A 17122-nucleotide genomic window follows, 5' to 3' on the forward strand; every position below is an offset into this window, starting at 1 on the left:
AAAGATGCAATCAAAACAGTGGGTGCCTATCATTTCACTGGGCTCAGATCCCAAAGTAGGTGACTTGAAGCCTTTTCTCTGAGCCAAATCTTGGATTAGAATCATGAAGAGGTGTCAGGTAAGGAGAAGCCAGTAGGACGGCCACGGACCAGGTAAGATTAGTGTAGTTCCTTCTCCTGTTGTTAATTCATTTGTTTAACGTATTCCAAGTCTCCATAAAACTGACAAGGAATGTTCATGCACACCAAAAATCTCAGTCACCTTCACGTACTTGAAACCCATTAGCAGTCTGCTTGTTGGAAGGCGCTTTTAGCGATGGAAGCTGTTCAGAATTTAGCATATACTTGTGCCTACAGGCAAACACTCTGCTAAGTCACCAGGTCAACAACACTGAAGGACAAATCACTCTGGTATCTAATAATTATTACAGAATAGAAATTATTATTAGCAATAAAATTAAAAGGTAGACATATAGCATTTTCTCAATAAATGTTTAATTGAACTTGTATTTTCATTTCACATTTACTGCATTTCTAATGCAGTCTAAAAAGAGAAAGTGATAGAAGTCATCCTGCCTTCCTTTTTTCCTTTATGACATTAGGATACAATTGTATCAACATCTGATCTGTTAACATCTTTGGTGTCAAATGTCTATTTCTGTTGGACCAGTTTACTAGCAGGGGGTCTCACTGCTACTGTTATGTAAAATTTAAGTTTCTGGTCTAAATCCTACACAGCAAATTACAAAAATATACTCATCTTGTTTAAGGGGGTGGAGGGTTGCATCCAGTTATCAGAAACATGTGACTATAACTGTTCACCTATAACATAGGTAGGCCATGGCAAGCAGATTAAAAAATTAACACAGTGGTGCAGTGGTTGACAGTCCGCCTGCCGATGCAGGGAACAAGGGTTCGTGCCCCGGTCCGGGAAGATCCCACATGCCGCGGAGTGGCTAGGCCCGTGAGCCATGGCCACTGAGCCTGCGCGTCCAGAGCCTGTGCTCTGCAACGGGAGAGTCCACAACAGTGAGAGGCCCGCACACCGAAAAAAAAAAAAAAAATTAACACAATAGTCAAGAAAAATTGGTCAAGAAAGTCTTTTTTTTAGTGTAAAAGTTACTTTTTATTAAAAGAGAATTCATGGTTTCACATGTAAAGAATTATATTATTCCTAACTATCTTGTGCTGTACATAGAAGGCACTTAAACAACCATTGAGGAATAAACCGAGTATCAGTCCGTATTTCAAAAGGTAAAACACATTTTGTAAAAGAGCTTTTTGTTCTTTTTCTAAATCTTTACCATAGGTGAACTTCACCACTGACTTCTAAAGAAAATACAAGATTTTTAAAAAGTTCAACTACTAGTAAACATAGCTGCAACTCTAACAGGAAATGGGGGTGAGTTTTCCTTCCTTCCTTCCTCCTTCCTTCCCTCCCTTCATACATAAATACATACATACATATTTACGTACGTAAATAAAATTCAAAACCAACTTCAACAAACCTCTTTACTGACAGTTAAAGCAAAAAGTAGCAAGTATTACTGCAACTTGATTTCATGTCAGCTGTTGAAATACATGATGAATCCAATCTGACTGCTTACAAATTTGACTAATTTCAGAACTCTTTCATTTTAAAAAGTCTCTACTCAGCTGTTTTGTGAGATGTTATTTTTCAGAATGAATTAAAATGCACCAAGAAAGCATTTCCAAACAATAAAGTACTGATGCTTGTTTGATCCACGTTCAAGTTGTTCACTCAGATTTTGACACAGGGAGAAAAGGCAGAGTGTCTATTTACTATTTACACTTCAGAACAGCATTCGGTATCACCGGGCCTAGCATAGACTACCACCAGGCCTATCACTGAAGATTATAACAACAGCAACAAACTACAACACATGGCAAAATCGATATTCTCCAACTTAAAATTTTCACTTTTTTGGTCTCTAGTGTAAGGATTACAACAGACCCACAGCACAAAATAACTGTTATTCCAGGAACTTCTAAAGTTTCTTCTAACATTTCCTAATTTATTCCAATAATTTTTAACTAGATGATCTATTTTAGACAATGTAAATTTTTTCATTTTCCCTCAGAACATTTTGCTAGAAATGCAGCACTTTTTCAGAAGGATCAGGTCATGCTTAACTTTCTGATTTAAATTTTGGAGCTTGCCCCTTGAGTCTGAGAAAATTATGACTGACCTCGCTTTGTTACTGCCACTACTTTTTTGGTAGACACTCTATTTCTGAACGTACTGTAAACAGAAACAAACAAACAGAAAGATTTTACCCTCACCAAACTTACATTTTTTTAGAACTTTTGGGATGGGATCCCCATCAAATATTTTACTTAAAACTGGTTTTGCATCATTCCTTTCTAATTGACTATTTTTTTCTTCTTCTTCTTCTTTTTTTTTTTTAACAACAGGAAACACAATGCGATTGTTCTAGTTACCATTTCCTGCTTCTTACTGGTCAGAATGCCAGTGAGTCTACAGTGATGCTTGGCTCTTCTACCTAAGCATTCCTTCTTATTTATACTGGCACTATACAACTAGTCTGAACTTTAAAGCCAAACAGATAACATTCTTAGTCACTAATTTTCCATGAAGACATGTGAGAAACTCTTTGAGTGACCCATTCCAGACCAGGATGAAATGCTGGTTTGCTACCTTTCCAACTGGCACCATGCTGCCTCTGGGACATTCTTTACGGCCGGCGTTCCTGGACTGTGCTGCAGCTCTTTTTACTTTTCCTTTCTTTCTAAAAGAATGACACCTCCACTGGTGCTCCGAACTTGGAAACAAATGTATCTCATTGATAACAATCTTATAGTCAAGCAGCACATAACTTTACAAAGGATTTTAATAATCTTGAGTAACAGCCTGTTCATAGGGACTGCTATCTACTGAAGAAATCACTTTAAGAAAGCAATGAGTCACTGGGGTGATAATAAATGGCCACAGTAACTGGCAGTTTAACAAAGGAAGAACAATGTAATATTCCTCAGAGGGAATTAAGATGGACCAGATCTCAGAGTAATCAGCCACCGCTAAAATCGGGCTCACACTGAAACAAAATACAGCAGGACTATTTGATGCCATCAAGGTTCCCTGACTGCTGTTTTGTATACTGCGCTGATTGTGCTGACTACATATTAAGTATTTAATAACGTGAACAAGTAAATGAAGGCAAAAATAAATGCACTGCCACGGCAAACAAAGCGCAGAACTGTCTGACGAACACAAGCAGGAAGCCGATCTGAACCTGCCGTCTACTCTGCCTGAACTCAACACCTAGTAATCACTTTTTTTCTCACCTGGGTATATTTACACCTCACTCAACAGGAATGTCATTTAACACCACAGGGCAACGCTGCCACAGCACAGGCCTCATCTGTGAGGCCCGTTCCTTGAGAAGGTGTTTACTTCTCTGACATAATCTGCCTGCACATGGACCAGGGTGAGAGAGCTGCTTTGGTTATGGACTCATTTTATGAACCCAAAGGGATGATAAACAGTGATTTACGTATCATTTCACTCAATTTTGTTTTGAAAACAATAAGCATGAGATACTCAATCATAATACTGTAATCACTAAATATAAAAAGGATATACATGTCAAAATAGGGAATATAAATAGGCAGAGATCATTGAATATTGTTAATAGAAGCCTAGTTTTTTTCTTAAGTTTTATTTTATTTACTTTTTTTGGCTGAGCTGAGTGGCTTACGGGATCTTACTTTCCTGACCAGGGGCTGAACCTGGACCACAGCACTGAAAGCCTGGAATCCTAACCACTAGGCCACCAGGGAACTCCCTGGAAGTCTAGTTTTCACACGCAGCATTGAATGAAACTCTTCTAACCTGCTTGAAAACCATACACCCTTGTGGGCACCTAGACTCACAGTGAAACAGCTCGGCAGCCAGTGCTACAAGTGCTGTGCATTAGGACCCTGTCCACTCCGCTGGCAAAGAAATTCCACACAAGCTCCCTCCTTCTCAGAGTACTTCCTTTCCCTATCGCATGACCTGTATAAGCCAGAGAGGGAAGAAGGTAAATATACACATTGGTTTGCAAGAGTTACACTTCCTTGTCATCTGTTTTTTTGTTTAATTAGAGGGCAGAAATGCTCACCTTCTTAATGACAGCTTGTGTGTGATTTCTCCGATATAGCTCAGCCGGGAGATAGGACTGAAGGCACATACTTGGACTGACCAAGAGTTGGGGATTTGAGTTACACAAAGGGGATCTAGGCTGGATGGGGAAGAAAGTGTACAGGTTTGGAAAGACGGAAGGAATTGAGTTACTTCGGATAATGATGGAACTAGGGAGTAAGATTAAGAGCTAGGGTAAGAGATGGCACAGAAGTTGCAGTACTGAAATCGAGGCGTAGAGCTGGAGCAGAAAGGGGATGGTGGGGTCCAGGTGAGGATGACAAGCGAGTACAAAGGGGGGCAAGAGAAGGAGCCCCAAAGAAAAACAGGAACAAGAACAGGAATCAAGCAGGTCAAGGAACAGGAAGCTCCTATGTGTGATGGATCCATGGAAGGAATATTTGCATAACGTACCTTATATAAAAATAATTCCTTTCACTTTCATGTGATAAGTTGAAAATTCAAATTTGATTTAAATTCAAGACAAAACAAATCATTCTGAACATCACAGACAAAAGCACCAATAACTATTCAAATACTCACAATAAAGCGATGAAGTCCATAGTATAAGAGGATATCTGCTAATGTGAAGTTATATCCTGTAAGGTAGACTTTATCTTCAAGATATGAATTAAGATCCTAGTGAAAAAAAATTAAAAAATATTAATTTAAAAAACAGTAATAATAAAGTTAACTATACATTTGACTTGAAACATTTAGAAGGCTATTAGAAAACACAATACTGACATTTAATTTAATAAATTTAATCTTTGACAATAATAGATTTGAATTCATTCAAAATCACAAATCACATAACAATCAACTCATTTTTAAAAATAAGGTAAATATTATTAGCCTTATTTTAAAGAAATAAGAAAACATTAGAAAATGATATTCACAGCCATCTCTGATCATTTCAAAGACTCCAATTTTTTTTGCGGGGGAGCATTTTGTAAATCATGCTCATGTTGGATTTATTTTTTCCATTAAAATATAAAAAGCTCCTCAACAATTCCTATTTTTTTAAAAAAATTATTTATTTTATTTATTTATTTTTGGCTGCATTGGCTCTTCATTGCTTCATGTGGGCTTTCTCCAGTTGCGGTGTGCAGGCTTCTCATTGAGGTTGTGGAGCATGGGCTCTAGGCGCGCCAGCTTCAGTAGTTGTGGCACAGAGGCTCAGTAGTTGTGGCTCACGGGCTCTAGAGCACAGGCTCAGTAGTTGTGGCGCACGGGCTTAGTTGCTCTGTGGCATGTGGGATCTTCCCAGACCAGGGCTCGAACCTGTGTCCCCTGCATTGGCAGGTGGATTCTTAACCACTGTGCCACCAGGGAAGCCCAACAATTCCTATGTTTTAAGAGAATTATAATTTATTATAATTATAATAACTATAATTATTAATTACAATAAGTATAATCAATAATATCAATTATATTAATTAATATATCAATGCTATTAATTATAATATCGATCATATTATTTATTAATATTAATTAATTAAATTAATGTTTTAAATATTGTGATTATTGTTGCATTTTAATATATGTATATTTTTAACTTTTAATTGAGGTAAATACATGTAACACGTAAAATTAATCAAATTTTAATTTACCACTGTAACCATTTTTAGGTGCATAATGCAGTAAGTGTTAAGGGTATTCACACTGTGGTGCAATCAATTTTCAGAATTTTTTCATCTCAGAAAACTAAAGCTCTGTACTTATTAAACAACTCCCCCTTTACCTCATCCCCCAGGCCCTGGCAATCACCATTCTGCTTTCTGTTTCTATGAATTTGACTATTTTATACATTGTATATAAGTAGAATCATATACTATTTGTCCTTTTGTGACTGGCTTATTTCACTGAGCATGATATCCTCAAGGTTCATCCATGTTGTAAAATGTGTCAGAATTTCCTTAAGGCTGAATGACATTCCACTGTATGTATAGACCACATTTTATTCATCCATTCACCTGTCAGCAGACACTTGGGTTGATTCCACCTAACTGCTACTGTGAATAACACTGGCATGAACATGGGGGTACAAATATCTCTTTGAGACCTAGTGTGAATTCTTTTGGGTATATTTCTGTAAGTGGAATTATTGGATCATACAGTAAATATGATTTTATTTTAACTCTTGATGAATCGCCATACTGTTTTTCATAGCAGCTGCACCATTTTACATTCCCACCAACAGTGTACAAGTTTTCCAATTTCTGCACATCCTCACCAATACTTGCTATTTTGGTGTTTATTTTTGGTAGTAGTCAACCTAATGGATATGAGGTGGTGTCTCATTGTGGTTTTGATTTACATTTCCCTAATGATTAGTGATGTTGAGCATCTTTTCATATGCTTATTAGCTTCGTATATCTTCTCTGGAGAAATGTCTACCTGAGTCCTTTGTTCATTTTTAACTGGGTTCTTAGTTTTTTGTTGTTGTTGAGTTGTAGTTCTTTATATATTCTGGATATTACCAGATATATGATTTGCAAATATTTTTCTCCCATTCCATGGGTTGCCTTTTCACTCTGTTGATTGTGTCTACTGATGCAAAGAAGCCTCACATTTTGATGAAGGCCAATTTATCTATTTTTACTTTTGATGCCTGTGCTTTTGGTGTTATACCCAAGATATCGGTGCCAAATCAAATGACCTGAAGCCTTCCCCTTAGGTTTTCTTCTAAGAGTTCTACAGTTTTTGGTATTATGTTTAGGACTTTGATCCATTTTGAGTTAATTTTTAAATATTGTATAAGGTAAGAGTCCAGTTTCGTTCTTTTGCAGTTGGATATCTAGTTTTTCTAACACCCTAAATACATCAATTTTAAACACCATTTAAAGCTACAGAAAGTTCTCTGTCATTTGTTCCTCAGATAATGACCATCAATTTTTAAAAGGTTAAGCACTGAGCTCCCTAAACAGCTGAGAGGCACTTCTGAAGGAAAAAAAAATTTAAGTACATGTTAAAAAATTAAATAAAAAATTTAAAGGATCCTAATCTAAATCAGAAGTATTGTCTGATAGACCAGCATAAATAAAATCAATTAGTTTCCTGAGAAAAGAAAACATGTAGACAAAAGAATATATATTATATACATATTTTTGGTCCCTCTCGAAATTAACATGTAGTTTAACAGCACAGGAATTTACATTAAATTACATTCACATGAAAGGAGACAAAAGATTCATCTCACCTTCAGAGAAAGATTTATAAATATCAGATATTCTCGCAGGCTCCTCTAAAGACTAGTTATAAAACACTGCCCCAGAGGTCAATAGCATTCATTCTAGAAAAATTTCTTAAGCTGTAGAGAGAGAAGTGTTTTGATTCTCAAATCATATGCCAAATGCTTGGCACATAGTGGTTCAGTAATCAGTAAATGTTTGCTGAATTGAATCTGATCTCTTTGAGTTTGCCCATGCCTTCACTTAAAGACAGTAATTTTCAAAACGGTATATGAATATGGGACTGTTAGGGGTGGTACAGATGATGACATAAAGGAACACGGACATAAACAGGGAAGCAAATGCATAAGAATCAAAATAAAATTGGGTAGAGAGGGTAAAATACACTGGTATATTACAGGCTACCACTTAAATTCTATAGTAATCTGCTTAATGGAGATGGTTTTTCTTCAAATGTCTTCAAATGAAACAAGTTTAATAAAGCATAAGAATAAAATAAATATATCTACAATTAATGTTAAGAAGCATTTTTAAAAAGGTCTGAAACAATAATTCAACACTGCTTTGTATAGTATATATATTAAAATAGAATCCATATCTATATTTTAGTTATAAACTCTTGTAAGGTTATACTCTTTAGTTATAAAGACTTTGAAATGGAGTTTCAAAAACTATGAATAGGTAATATCTTTCTGATTAGTGATCTAAATCAAAATTTTCAGAAATTAAATTCTGATTTTTCAGAAATTCAGAAAGTTTTCAGAAATTGAATTCTGAAATTCAAAACAGAATTTCACACATTCAAACTATTCAGGGAACAGAACTAACGTCTGATGTTCATGACATTTTTTTTTAAACAAGTCTTTCTGATGGCATTGCCAAACTTTAAAAAATATTTCCCTCTATAGAGTTCCACCTGATTTTTCTTTTTCCTCTTAATTACCTATTATTAAACCTTCTAATAATATTGAAAAAGCAGTATAATAAACAACTATATATCCTCCATCCAGATCCAAATGTTATTGTATGCCTGCTTTCTGAAATTACACCTTAATTATGAGCCATTGTGGTTTTAACTCTGAAATGGAACTTTTGCAAGTAAATGAAATCCTTTCACAATATCCTTAGTAGCAAAATTTAAAAAAATAAGTAATAAAAACGGAAATAGCTCAGTATAAAAACAGGCAAAGAACACATGTAAGCAAATTTTTAAAAATAATGAAGATGCTCATAAGCATTATGAAAAAAATGCCACGGCATTAACAATGTCAAGGAAAAAAGTGCAAAGTAAACAAAGAGATCACTTTTTGGTTTGTTCTGGTTATGAAATTGGGGTGGTAAAGAAGGAAAAGTGGTAACATCCAGGGCAGCAAGGGTTTTGTGGAAGAAGCCACTATCAATACACTTTTCTGGAAGGCAGAGGAGCAACATAGCCTTAAAGACATATACAGCTTTGGCCCAACCACTTCCCTTGTAGGGATCTGCCTAAGGAAACCAATGGGAATGTGTGAAAATATTCAGCAACAATCTAACACTACATGAGGACAGACTAAATCTTGGCACAGCTATGCGACGGAGTACTAACAGGTTATCAGAGACCGTATAAGCGAGCATTTACGGACTTGAAAAGATGCTCCCAACATACTGTCAGTGAACAAAAAAAAACAAGTTACAGTGTCCAAGAGTGGCCCGTTTTTAAAATACAACACACATATATATGAGAAAAGAAAAAGCATGTGAAGAACACGAAAAGGAGTCAACAATCCACTACCTGAGGACCAAACATAAGTGTTGCTAACAGTTCTCACTCGATGGTGGGACTACAAATGTTTGAAATTTCTCTTATTTGCTTACTTATATTTCTTAAAGTTCTACAACGGATACTGCCTTTAAAATAAAAACGCTATCATGAAATAGCAAAAAGCAAAGTAAAACAGTAAACAACCCTTTCTCATCTGGCCCCAAATCACACACACATCTGTCTCCCCCACTGGTCTGAGTTCTGTAAGGGCAGGGGCTGTGCCTAGTGGGTCACTGTATCATCAGCCCCTAGGACCGTATCCTACTCATCACTGTAGGGACAGATGAGCAAACAGTGGCAGAGCAAGGGCGACAACCCAAATCATCCAGTGCCTTGTACATTTCAAAGATGGTTATATCGCCAGCTGGATTCTCCCAGTTGAGATTTCAGACAATAATATTGACATATCCCAGACACAATGTTTTATACTTCTAAGCTCCTAATACCAAATCTCTGAACACAACTTTTGAACTTACACACCCAATTTCAATGAAATAGTTCAGAATTAAATACTTTACTACTAATGCTTTCTTTTGGAAAACTGTAAGAGAGAGTTATATTTACTTTTTATTTGCCTGAAAGCTCCCATTCACTTAGAGGGAAGACATGCTTGCTTCCCTTTGGGAACGCTGCCACTCGTGGATATAAAAAAACAGGACAGACCTATAAAGGAAAGAGACCTGAAATTTATTTTCTACCAGTTCTATTGATGGTATCTGTCAGGAATACAGTTTAAACCATTTCTCCCAGATTAATAAATGAAAAACTTTCAGTACCATAAGATCTTGTACAACTTATATTACCAATTTATAATTGGAATAAAATTAGGAAACAGAAGGGATTCCTACAATGACATGTGGTTGTCTGGGTGATCTCTAAGGTTCCTTCAAATTTTAAGCTTAAAAACAAACAAAAAAACCCAAAACAATGTTTTATTTTTATATAATTAACAAAAATTATTTTACTTATAAAGATTTTTTATTCTTAGTGATTCTGGAGCCATATTTGGTTTATATTTTATATCAATAGATTCTTTAATTCTAACTTGACCTCTTTAGAAAGAAAATACAAATCCCAAAACAATCAGTCTCAAAGGCGGGAAATGTGGGCTTTCTCAGATCAAATGGACAGAGTTTTACAAACTACAACCCCCAAAACTTTGATTCCCCCTTGGCTTTAAGAAAGTACTTTACTGCTTAGGGAATCAGGACTGCAGAGTGGGGGAAATGAATATCAAGCCATCACATTAAAAAATCATACAAAGCTATTATTATTGACTATGATTAGTGCTGCAAAGGAAAAGCACAGGGTGCTGTGTTAGGAAAGAAAAGCATTTAGAACAAGGAAGTGCATCTGTCTGAGAGACAGTAGCCAAGGACGACCTGAGGAAGGGGTATCTGAGCTGAGGTTTGAGCTGAGGGGCTGGCAGAGGCTGCTCCAGGCAAGGTATCGCCTTGTTACATAGGAGCTACCTATGTAACAAGGTAGCTCCTTGTTAGTTTGTACAAACTAACATGAGGCAGAAGGAAACAAGTAAAGAAAGCCAACAACTTCAGTTACTGAATCTCAGGGAAGAGACATCCTGTTCTTAAGAGTTCACACATTTCAGCCTATAAAGAGACGTGGCGATACCTTCAGAACAGTGTGGATGTCATCTTTATTGCAGTGTCCATCTACTTGAGTTACCCTGTATTCTAACCACTGTTGAACCACTGCTTTTTCCTCTGCGGTGCTTCCCAGCAAATATTCCTTGTTGGCCTGCTGGACTAGGTGAGCTGCTATGGTAGTCAATCCCGTTAGACTTGGACCACTGTTCGTCTGAAGAACTGGAATCTTAAAAAGAAAAAAAATTCTTCAGATAAATTTTAAAAACAAATACCATCACGACTGTAAGTTCTAAGTAATTGCTAAATCCCAAACTGTCTTTTCAAATACCCTTAATATATTAAATTACCTACAAATGAGTCAGGAAAATAAGAGTTACATAATTTACATTTGATAATAGATGCTTGATGCTATGAAACTGGTAATAACATTGCAAAAATTAGTAATGATGCTTCCGTATAATTTATAACTACATATGTACAAAAAGAGAAAATGGAAATCCTAATAATACCACATTAATTTTGATCAAGGTTACCCATACCTTATTTAGCAAGGTGAATGAACACGCTTAAATAAACCCAACTTCTGTAATAACAAAAGTAAGAAACAGTTATAGTGAACACTGAATTCATGTTGATAGAGCTAGAACCACCACATGAGTTCTATCCTGGTTTAAGTGATATGTGACCTAATATAAATAGTTATCTCATTAGGTGTGGACTGCGATGGTGATTTCCTTGCCATGGATTGCATATTCATCAATTTTGGGGTCATTTAGAGTGAGGTCACTGATTATAAAAGTCTAATAATAAAGTATGGGCTTCAGGTAATCACCTGAAAAACAATCCGACTTTCTAAGTTTCCCCTACTGTAACAGCAATCCGAAGGCTCAGATTATAAGAAATTGCTAATTAATTTAAATGTTCTTGATGCACAACTAAGCGAAGCATTTTGAGAAATTTAAAAGAAAATGGAAAGTATCACCAATGGGGAGACTGATCAATTATAAACAAGTATACAACCTAAAGGACCTCAGGAAACCAAAAGAGAATATTTCTCCTGGAAGACGGCTGCTCTTTTCAGCCATCTGTTCAGTTCAAATAGTATACTGAACTCGGATAGCGATTTTCACTGTTCAGGGCCCTTTCACACTTACATCTAGGTCAATATGACCATGTGAAGTATATGGGGAGATTAACATTTTATGGATACAGATTCAAAGGTTACCTCCTAAACGGTAAAGGAAGCAACCAGAGGTAGTCTCAGCTTTCCACTTCCTCACCGGCTACTTTCCATTCATTACTTAGCTCCTTGAACTCTGACTTTTGCCTTCACCCTCAAGTGAAACCATTACTTCTAAGATCACCAATAACCTCCTTTAAAAAAACGCATTAAAAGAAAACAATAGCAACTCACTGGGGATGCTGCCAATGTTCCATTCCTTGACTGTGTTTGTGTGCATTTTATGGCAGGTAACTCACTGAGATGCGTGTGCTTTTAAGTAGGGGAAGGGAGGGAGGGAGGGAGGGAGAAAAAAAGAGAGGGAGAGGGAGAAAGGGAGAAAAGAGAGAAAGAAAGAGGAAAGAAAAGGACTCACAACTGCTGACTGTGGGGGTAAAATGACAATTCTAGAAAATTATTTGGAAAAATAAATTATCCACAATCCCATCGCAGGAACTCAAAAAACTTCCGGTTATTTTCTCATCTAATCATTATATCTTTTAAGACAGGTAAGTAATTTCCTCCTCAGTTTACAGATAAAGAACCAAGGCCACCAGGTTTGTAACGGCAGAGTCAGGGTTTCAATAAAGTACATTTGGCTGGAAAGTTCATTCTCTTTCCTTTACGCAGCCTAAGTAAACAAACCTCATGCAGCTGCAATCACGGAACACATACCACTTCACATTCATCTTAAGGTTCCATGGTCTTCAAAGTGATCACTTTCAATGGCTACATAAATAATATTCCAATGTGCTGATGCACATAATTTAATAACCATTCTCCTAGAGCTGGATTCCTGAATTGTTTTCAAATTTTTATTATCGAGAATATTGCAGCAGATGCCTTATTGCTGTCAGTTGTCTTCCCCCCAAAATGAATAAATCTTACCATATATCCTCATCCCTTTCCCCAAACACATCAACGAAAACCTCCAATAGCTGTCCTCTGCTTAAAAAAAAAAAAAAAAAAAAGGAAAAGAAAGGTTTAATTAAAATAAGATAAGAAACCACACTCTGAACTCCACAGCCCTCACAATTGGGCCTCGAACTACAACTCTGGGTTTACTTTGCATTGCATCATCCACCGTATTGCTCTACTTGTTACCCCCAATTACCCAATCTTTCGTAATTTACTGGTCTTACACACTTTAAATACCAGCTTTTCATGTAGTTTACAAAGTCATTTTTAGAGTCAGAATTAACTTTCTCTTCCATACTCCTCAACAACGCTTTCCTCCATTTAGCAGCTCTTCTGTTCTGATTAACATGAGCTGTCGATGACTACGTCTCATACTGGATCATAAGCTCTCTGAAGGCAAGACTCATGTTTGGCAACGTTCCCTAAAAAATAGAAACCAAACCAGGGAGTAGGGGCAGAAGGGGAGGAATCAGCAGGAGTACAGAGGCAAAAGCACAAGCTGGCCACTCGGCCACTCTGGCTCCAATGCCTACTCTGCACCCATCAGTGGGCTGGTCTCAGGCAAGTCATGTTATCCTTTCCAGACTTCAATCTAACTTACGTGTAAAAACTACAATACAACTGCTCTGGAGACAAGATTTTAAGATGCACCAAATGAAGAACAGAAAAAGTCACAACAAAAACCAAGTATCATCTAGAAAAAGATCTCAAAGGAGCAAAAAACGTACATAATCCAAAGTTGTCTTCCTACATTTTCCTCTGATACTTTGATTCCTCCACCGCAACCACCCACCTAATAAAACACAAACGTCCTTCAAAGCCCTCAGAAATCTGAGTCCTTACACCCCACCAGGCAATCTCCAACCGCGGAACTTCCCCCCTCGATCTCTGCACACTGCACACTGAACTTGACCTCACAAGGCCTCAGAAAAACCGAATCTCCCAGATTGCGCCAGGACTCACTACGTGATCTCTCATACGTCTACGCTGCAATGCAGCACTTTTCAGTACTGTAACTAACAGAGCTGCAATGTTTGTCCACCCAGCTAAAAATCAAGCTTCCTGAGGGGAGGGGCATGTCCGCCTCGACCACCTCCGTATCCCCCGGCCTAACACGGTGTACTCGGCACGCCGTTTGCTCTCCGCAGTCGCTGCGTAATTCTGAATGAAAGGTACTGTTACAGCAAGTGCTGTCACTGAACGCACACGCGGGGCCTCCAGCTCGGTCCACCCGAGGGCTCTCTGAGGACCCCCTTGCTTTCCCAGAATGGGATGATGATGACAACTAGGCAGGAGGAAAAGTTCAGGCCAAGCCCGAGAGGAGCAGGTGCCCCCTCCTCCCTCCGGGAGCCAGGGCCGCAGGACGAGAGCCGGCGGCGCAGACACGTTGTGGTGAGGAGACGCGCGGCATCCTCGCTCCGCCGCCTCCGCCCGCCGGCCCGGTCCCAACCCGGCTCAGCAGGCCGCGCTCCCGTCCACCTCTCCCCCTCCGCGCTGCCTCAGCTTCTCACCTGGCGCTCGCCCTGAGCGCTGTACTTGTTCCCTTTACTCAGCCCCAGACACTTCTCCAGCAGCGTCAACTCCGCGGCCGCCGCCATCTTTCGGCCGAGCTCTCGGCAGGGGCGGGACCGGGTCAGCAAGGGTCTCCTGCATTGGCTTAGAGGGACGTCCTACTCTCACAAACGTCACCGGCCACTGGCTGAACGGAGGGGGGCGGGGAAGGTGCTCCTGTGCGCAGAGGCGGGACTAAGTGAGGGGCGGGGCCGAAGGCGGGTCGCGGGTGGTGTGACAGGTGGAAAAGGAACTAGCAAACCTCAGCGCTCCAGCTCCGGGGTAGCAGTAGAATTCTGAATTTAAAGATTATCAAAGAACACTGGGTATGTTAGATAGTGTCAAGTAATTTGTATAGCCCATTCAGCCATTACTAGTTTTAATGATCTTTATTTGCAATACCAAAAGATATAATAGCGATATAATTTATGTAGATATATTTATGTGTTTTATGTATATTTATGTTTAATTTATGTGTGATAGTGATACAATTTATGTAGCTTTTGGTATATAAATAAACAATGCACAAAACGCTTTCTCCCTAAGATAGTCTAACATCTTCAAAGTAGAAAATGAGTAGTATATGTTGAACTTAGAATATTTCTAAAAGTTTTATGAAAAATAATTTCCACATTGAAGAATGAAAGAACAACGTGTGTATTAGTCTGAGAGAAATGGAAAGGAAACACAAGGTAGTTCATCACTAAGTCAGAGATATAGTTTAGTGGGGAATGCTGTCACTGTGTGACACCTTCCCTACCCTAAAATACTTAAAGAGTTAATTATGGCAGCAGACATAATTGTAAAGAAAAGAAAATTTGGCCAAGTCGACATAAACAAAAGACAAAGGATATTCCAGTATAAGTGGATTATTGTGCATTAATTATCTGTTTATTTTCCTTATACAGAGAGTTGAATAACTATTTCACTCCTTCCAAAAAGGCCAGTCCTCTGAGAAAATTCACTCATCTATTTACACGTTTTGCTTGCAATAAAATATTTAAAAACATCTCTACAGTTATCTAATTCCAATGGGCATTATATTTAAGATAAGCCTTGACCTAAATCACCTAACCTGAGATTTGATTTGAATTCCAGTATAAAGTATCAGAAAGGACATGCACACAATGGTAAAAGTGATAACTCTGGGAGAGTAAGATTGGATATATGGGTGAAATATCACTTTTTAATTTATGCACTTCGACTTTAAATATTATAGATAGATTTTGTAATTTAAAAGAACGTTGTTTGTTTTAAAGTACTTATAAGTTTCTTTCTTCCCTTCAAGTCCTGAAGGTTTTTACATTGTTATTTATTTCTTGAATGGGTGAGAAGTTCACTTGGTTTGAAATTCAAGGGCACAAAACAGTATACAATGAAAAGTCTCTCTCCATCCCTCACCCACAGCATGGGGATGGTTGCTTTAGACAGGGCATCAGTGAACACCTCTGAGGAGGGGAAAACTGAGCAGGAACCTAACAGAGAACTCGCCAGCCATGCAAAAACGCCAGGGAAGAGTGTCCCAAGGCAGAAGGAACAGCCAGTGTGAAAGCCTAGAGGCAGGATTGAACTCTGCATTTTCAAGATGAGACTTGAAATTATGACCATCAGACTCTCCACGATCCCATTCTGTGTCCTACTGGTAACCCCTGCAGTGAGTTTGGAGTGGATTTTTCAAGACCTTTTATTGGGCATGTACACACATGTATATGGTACCTTAGGTGTCTCCTTGATTTTTTTCATACCCTATGTATCATTTGGCAATTTCCCTTTACTCAATAATGTGTTGGAGACTTCTTTCATGCCACTTACACACCTCATTCTTTTTAGCTGCTACTCAGCACTTCAGACAAGAGCTGTGCAATGGTTTCACCATCCGTCATCCTCTTGATGGATATTTAGGTTGTTTCCAATTTCTTGTCCTTACGTCACTGCTGCCGTAAGATCCTTGATCAGGCTCCTGTGTACATATGCAAGAGTTTCTCTAGTGCATGGGTCTTGCTACTGTAGATCAGGGTTCAAGTTCTCCCAGAGTGGGGGGGGAGAAGGGGAGAGGATTACTCCATTCTTCAGAGAAGAATTAATGTCAGAGCATGGCCTGTCGAGACAGTTGGTGTTCGGGGGGCGGGTACCTTAGGTTCCTTGATTTTTTTCATACCCTATGTATCGTTTGGCAATTTCCCTTTACTCAATAATGTGTTGGAGACTTCTTTCATGCCACTTACACACCTCATTCTTTTTAGCTGCTACTCAGCACTTCAGACAAGAGCTGTGCAATGGTTTCACCATCCGTCATCCTCTTGATGGATATTTAGGTTGTTTCCAATTTCTTGTCCTTACGTCACTGCTGCCGTAAGATCCTTGATCAGGCTCCTGTGTACATATGCAAGAGTTTCTCTAGTGCATGGGTCTTGCTACTGTAGATCAGGGTTCAAGTTCTCCCAGAGTGGGGGGGGAGAAGGGGAGAGGATTACTCCATTCTTCAGAGAAGAATTAATGTCAGAGCATGGCCTGTCGAGACAGTTGGTGTTCGGGGGGCGGGCCTTGAAGGTTTTTAACCTTGAATTTCCTTTTCTTCCCTGGTATTCCTCCTTTTGTTGTGGATGTGCATGACTGGGGAATAAAATTGGTTGACCACTGCAGTTCTTCTGAGCTGAAAAGGAAAGCA

General features: G+C 38.4%; 1 protein-coding gene across 1 annotated transcript in view; it reads right to left on the bottom strand.

The window, feature by feature from the left end:
- The window catches only part of EEF1E1 (eukaryotic translation elongation factor 1 epsilon 1), a 15943-nt gene extending 1390 nt beyond the window's left edge, over positions 1 to 14553 (bottom strand). The window contains exons 1-3 of the mRNA XM_007466391.1: positions 14415 to 14553; positions 10792 to 10992; positions 4708 to 4803 (exon numbers count right to left, since the gene is read on the bottom strand). Of these exons, the coding sequence (XP_007466453.1) occupies positions 4708 to 4803; positions 10792 to 10992; positions 14415 to 14501 (384 nt within the window). The 5' untranslated portion in view covers positions 14502 to 14553. The remainder of the gene's footprint in view (positions 1 to 4707; positions 4804 to 10791; positions 10993 to 14414) is intronic.
- Positions 14554 to 17122: the final 2569 nt, after the last annotated feature.

Source organism: Lipotes vexillifer, unplaced genomic scaffold (genome assembly GCF_000442215.2).
Source record: "Lipotes vexillifer unplaced genomic scaffold, Lipotes_vexillifer_v1.1 scaffold444, whole genome shotgun sequence".
Taxonomy (NCBI): Eukaryota; Metazoa; Chordata; class Mammalia; order Artiodactyla; family Lipotidae; genus Lipotes; species Lipotes vexillifer.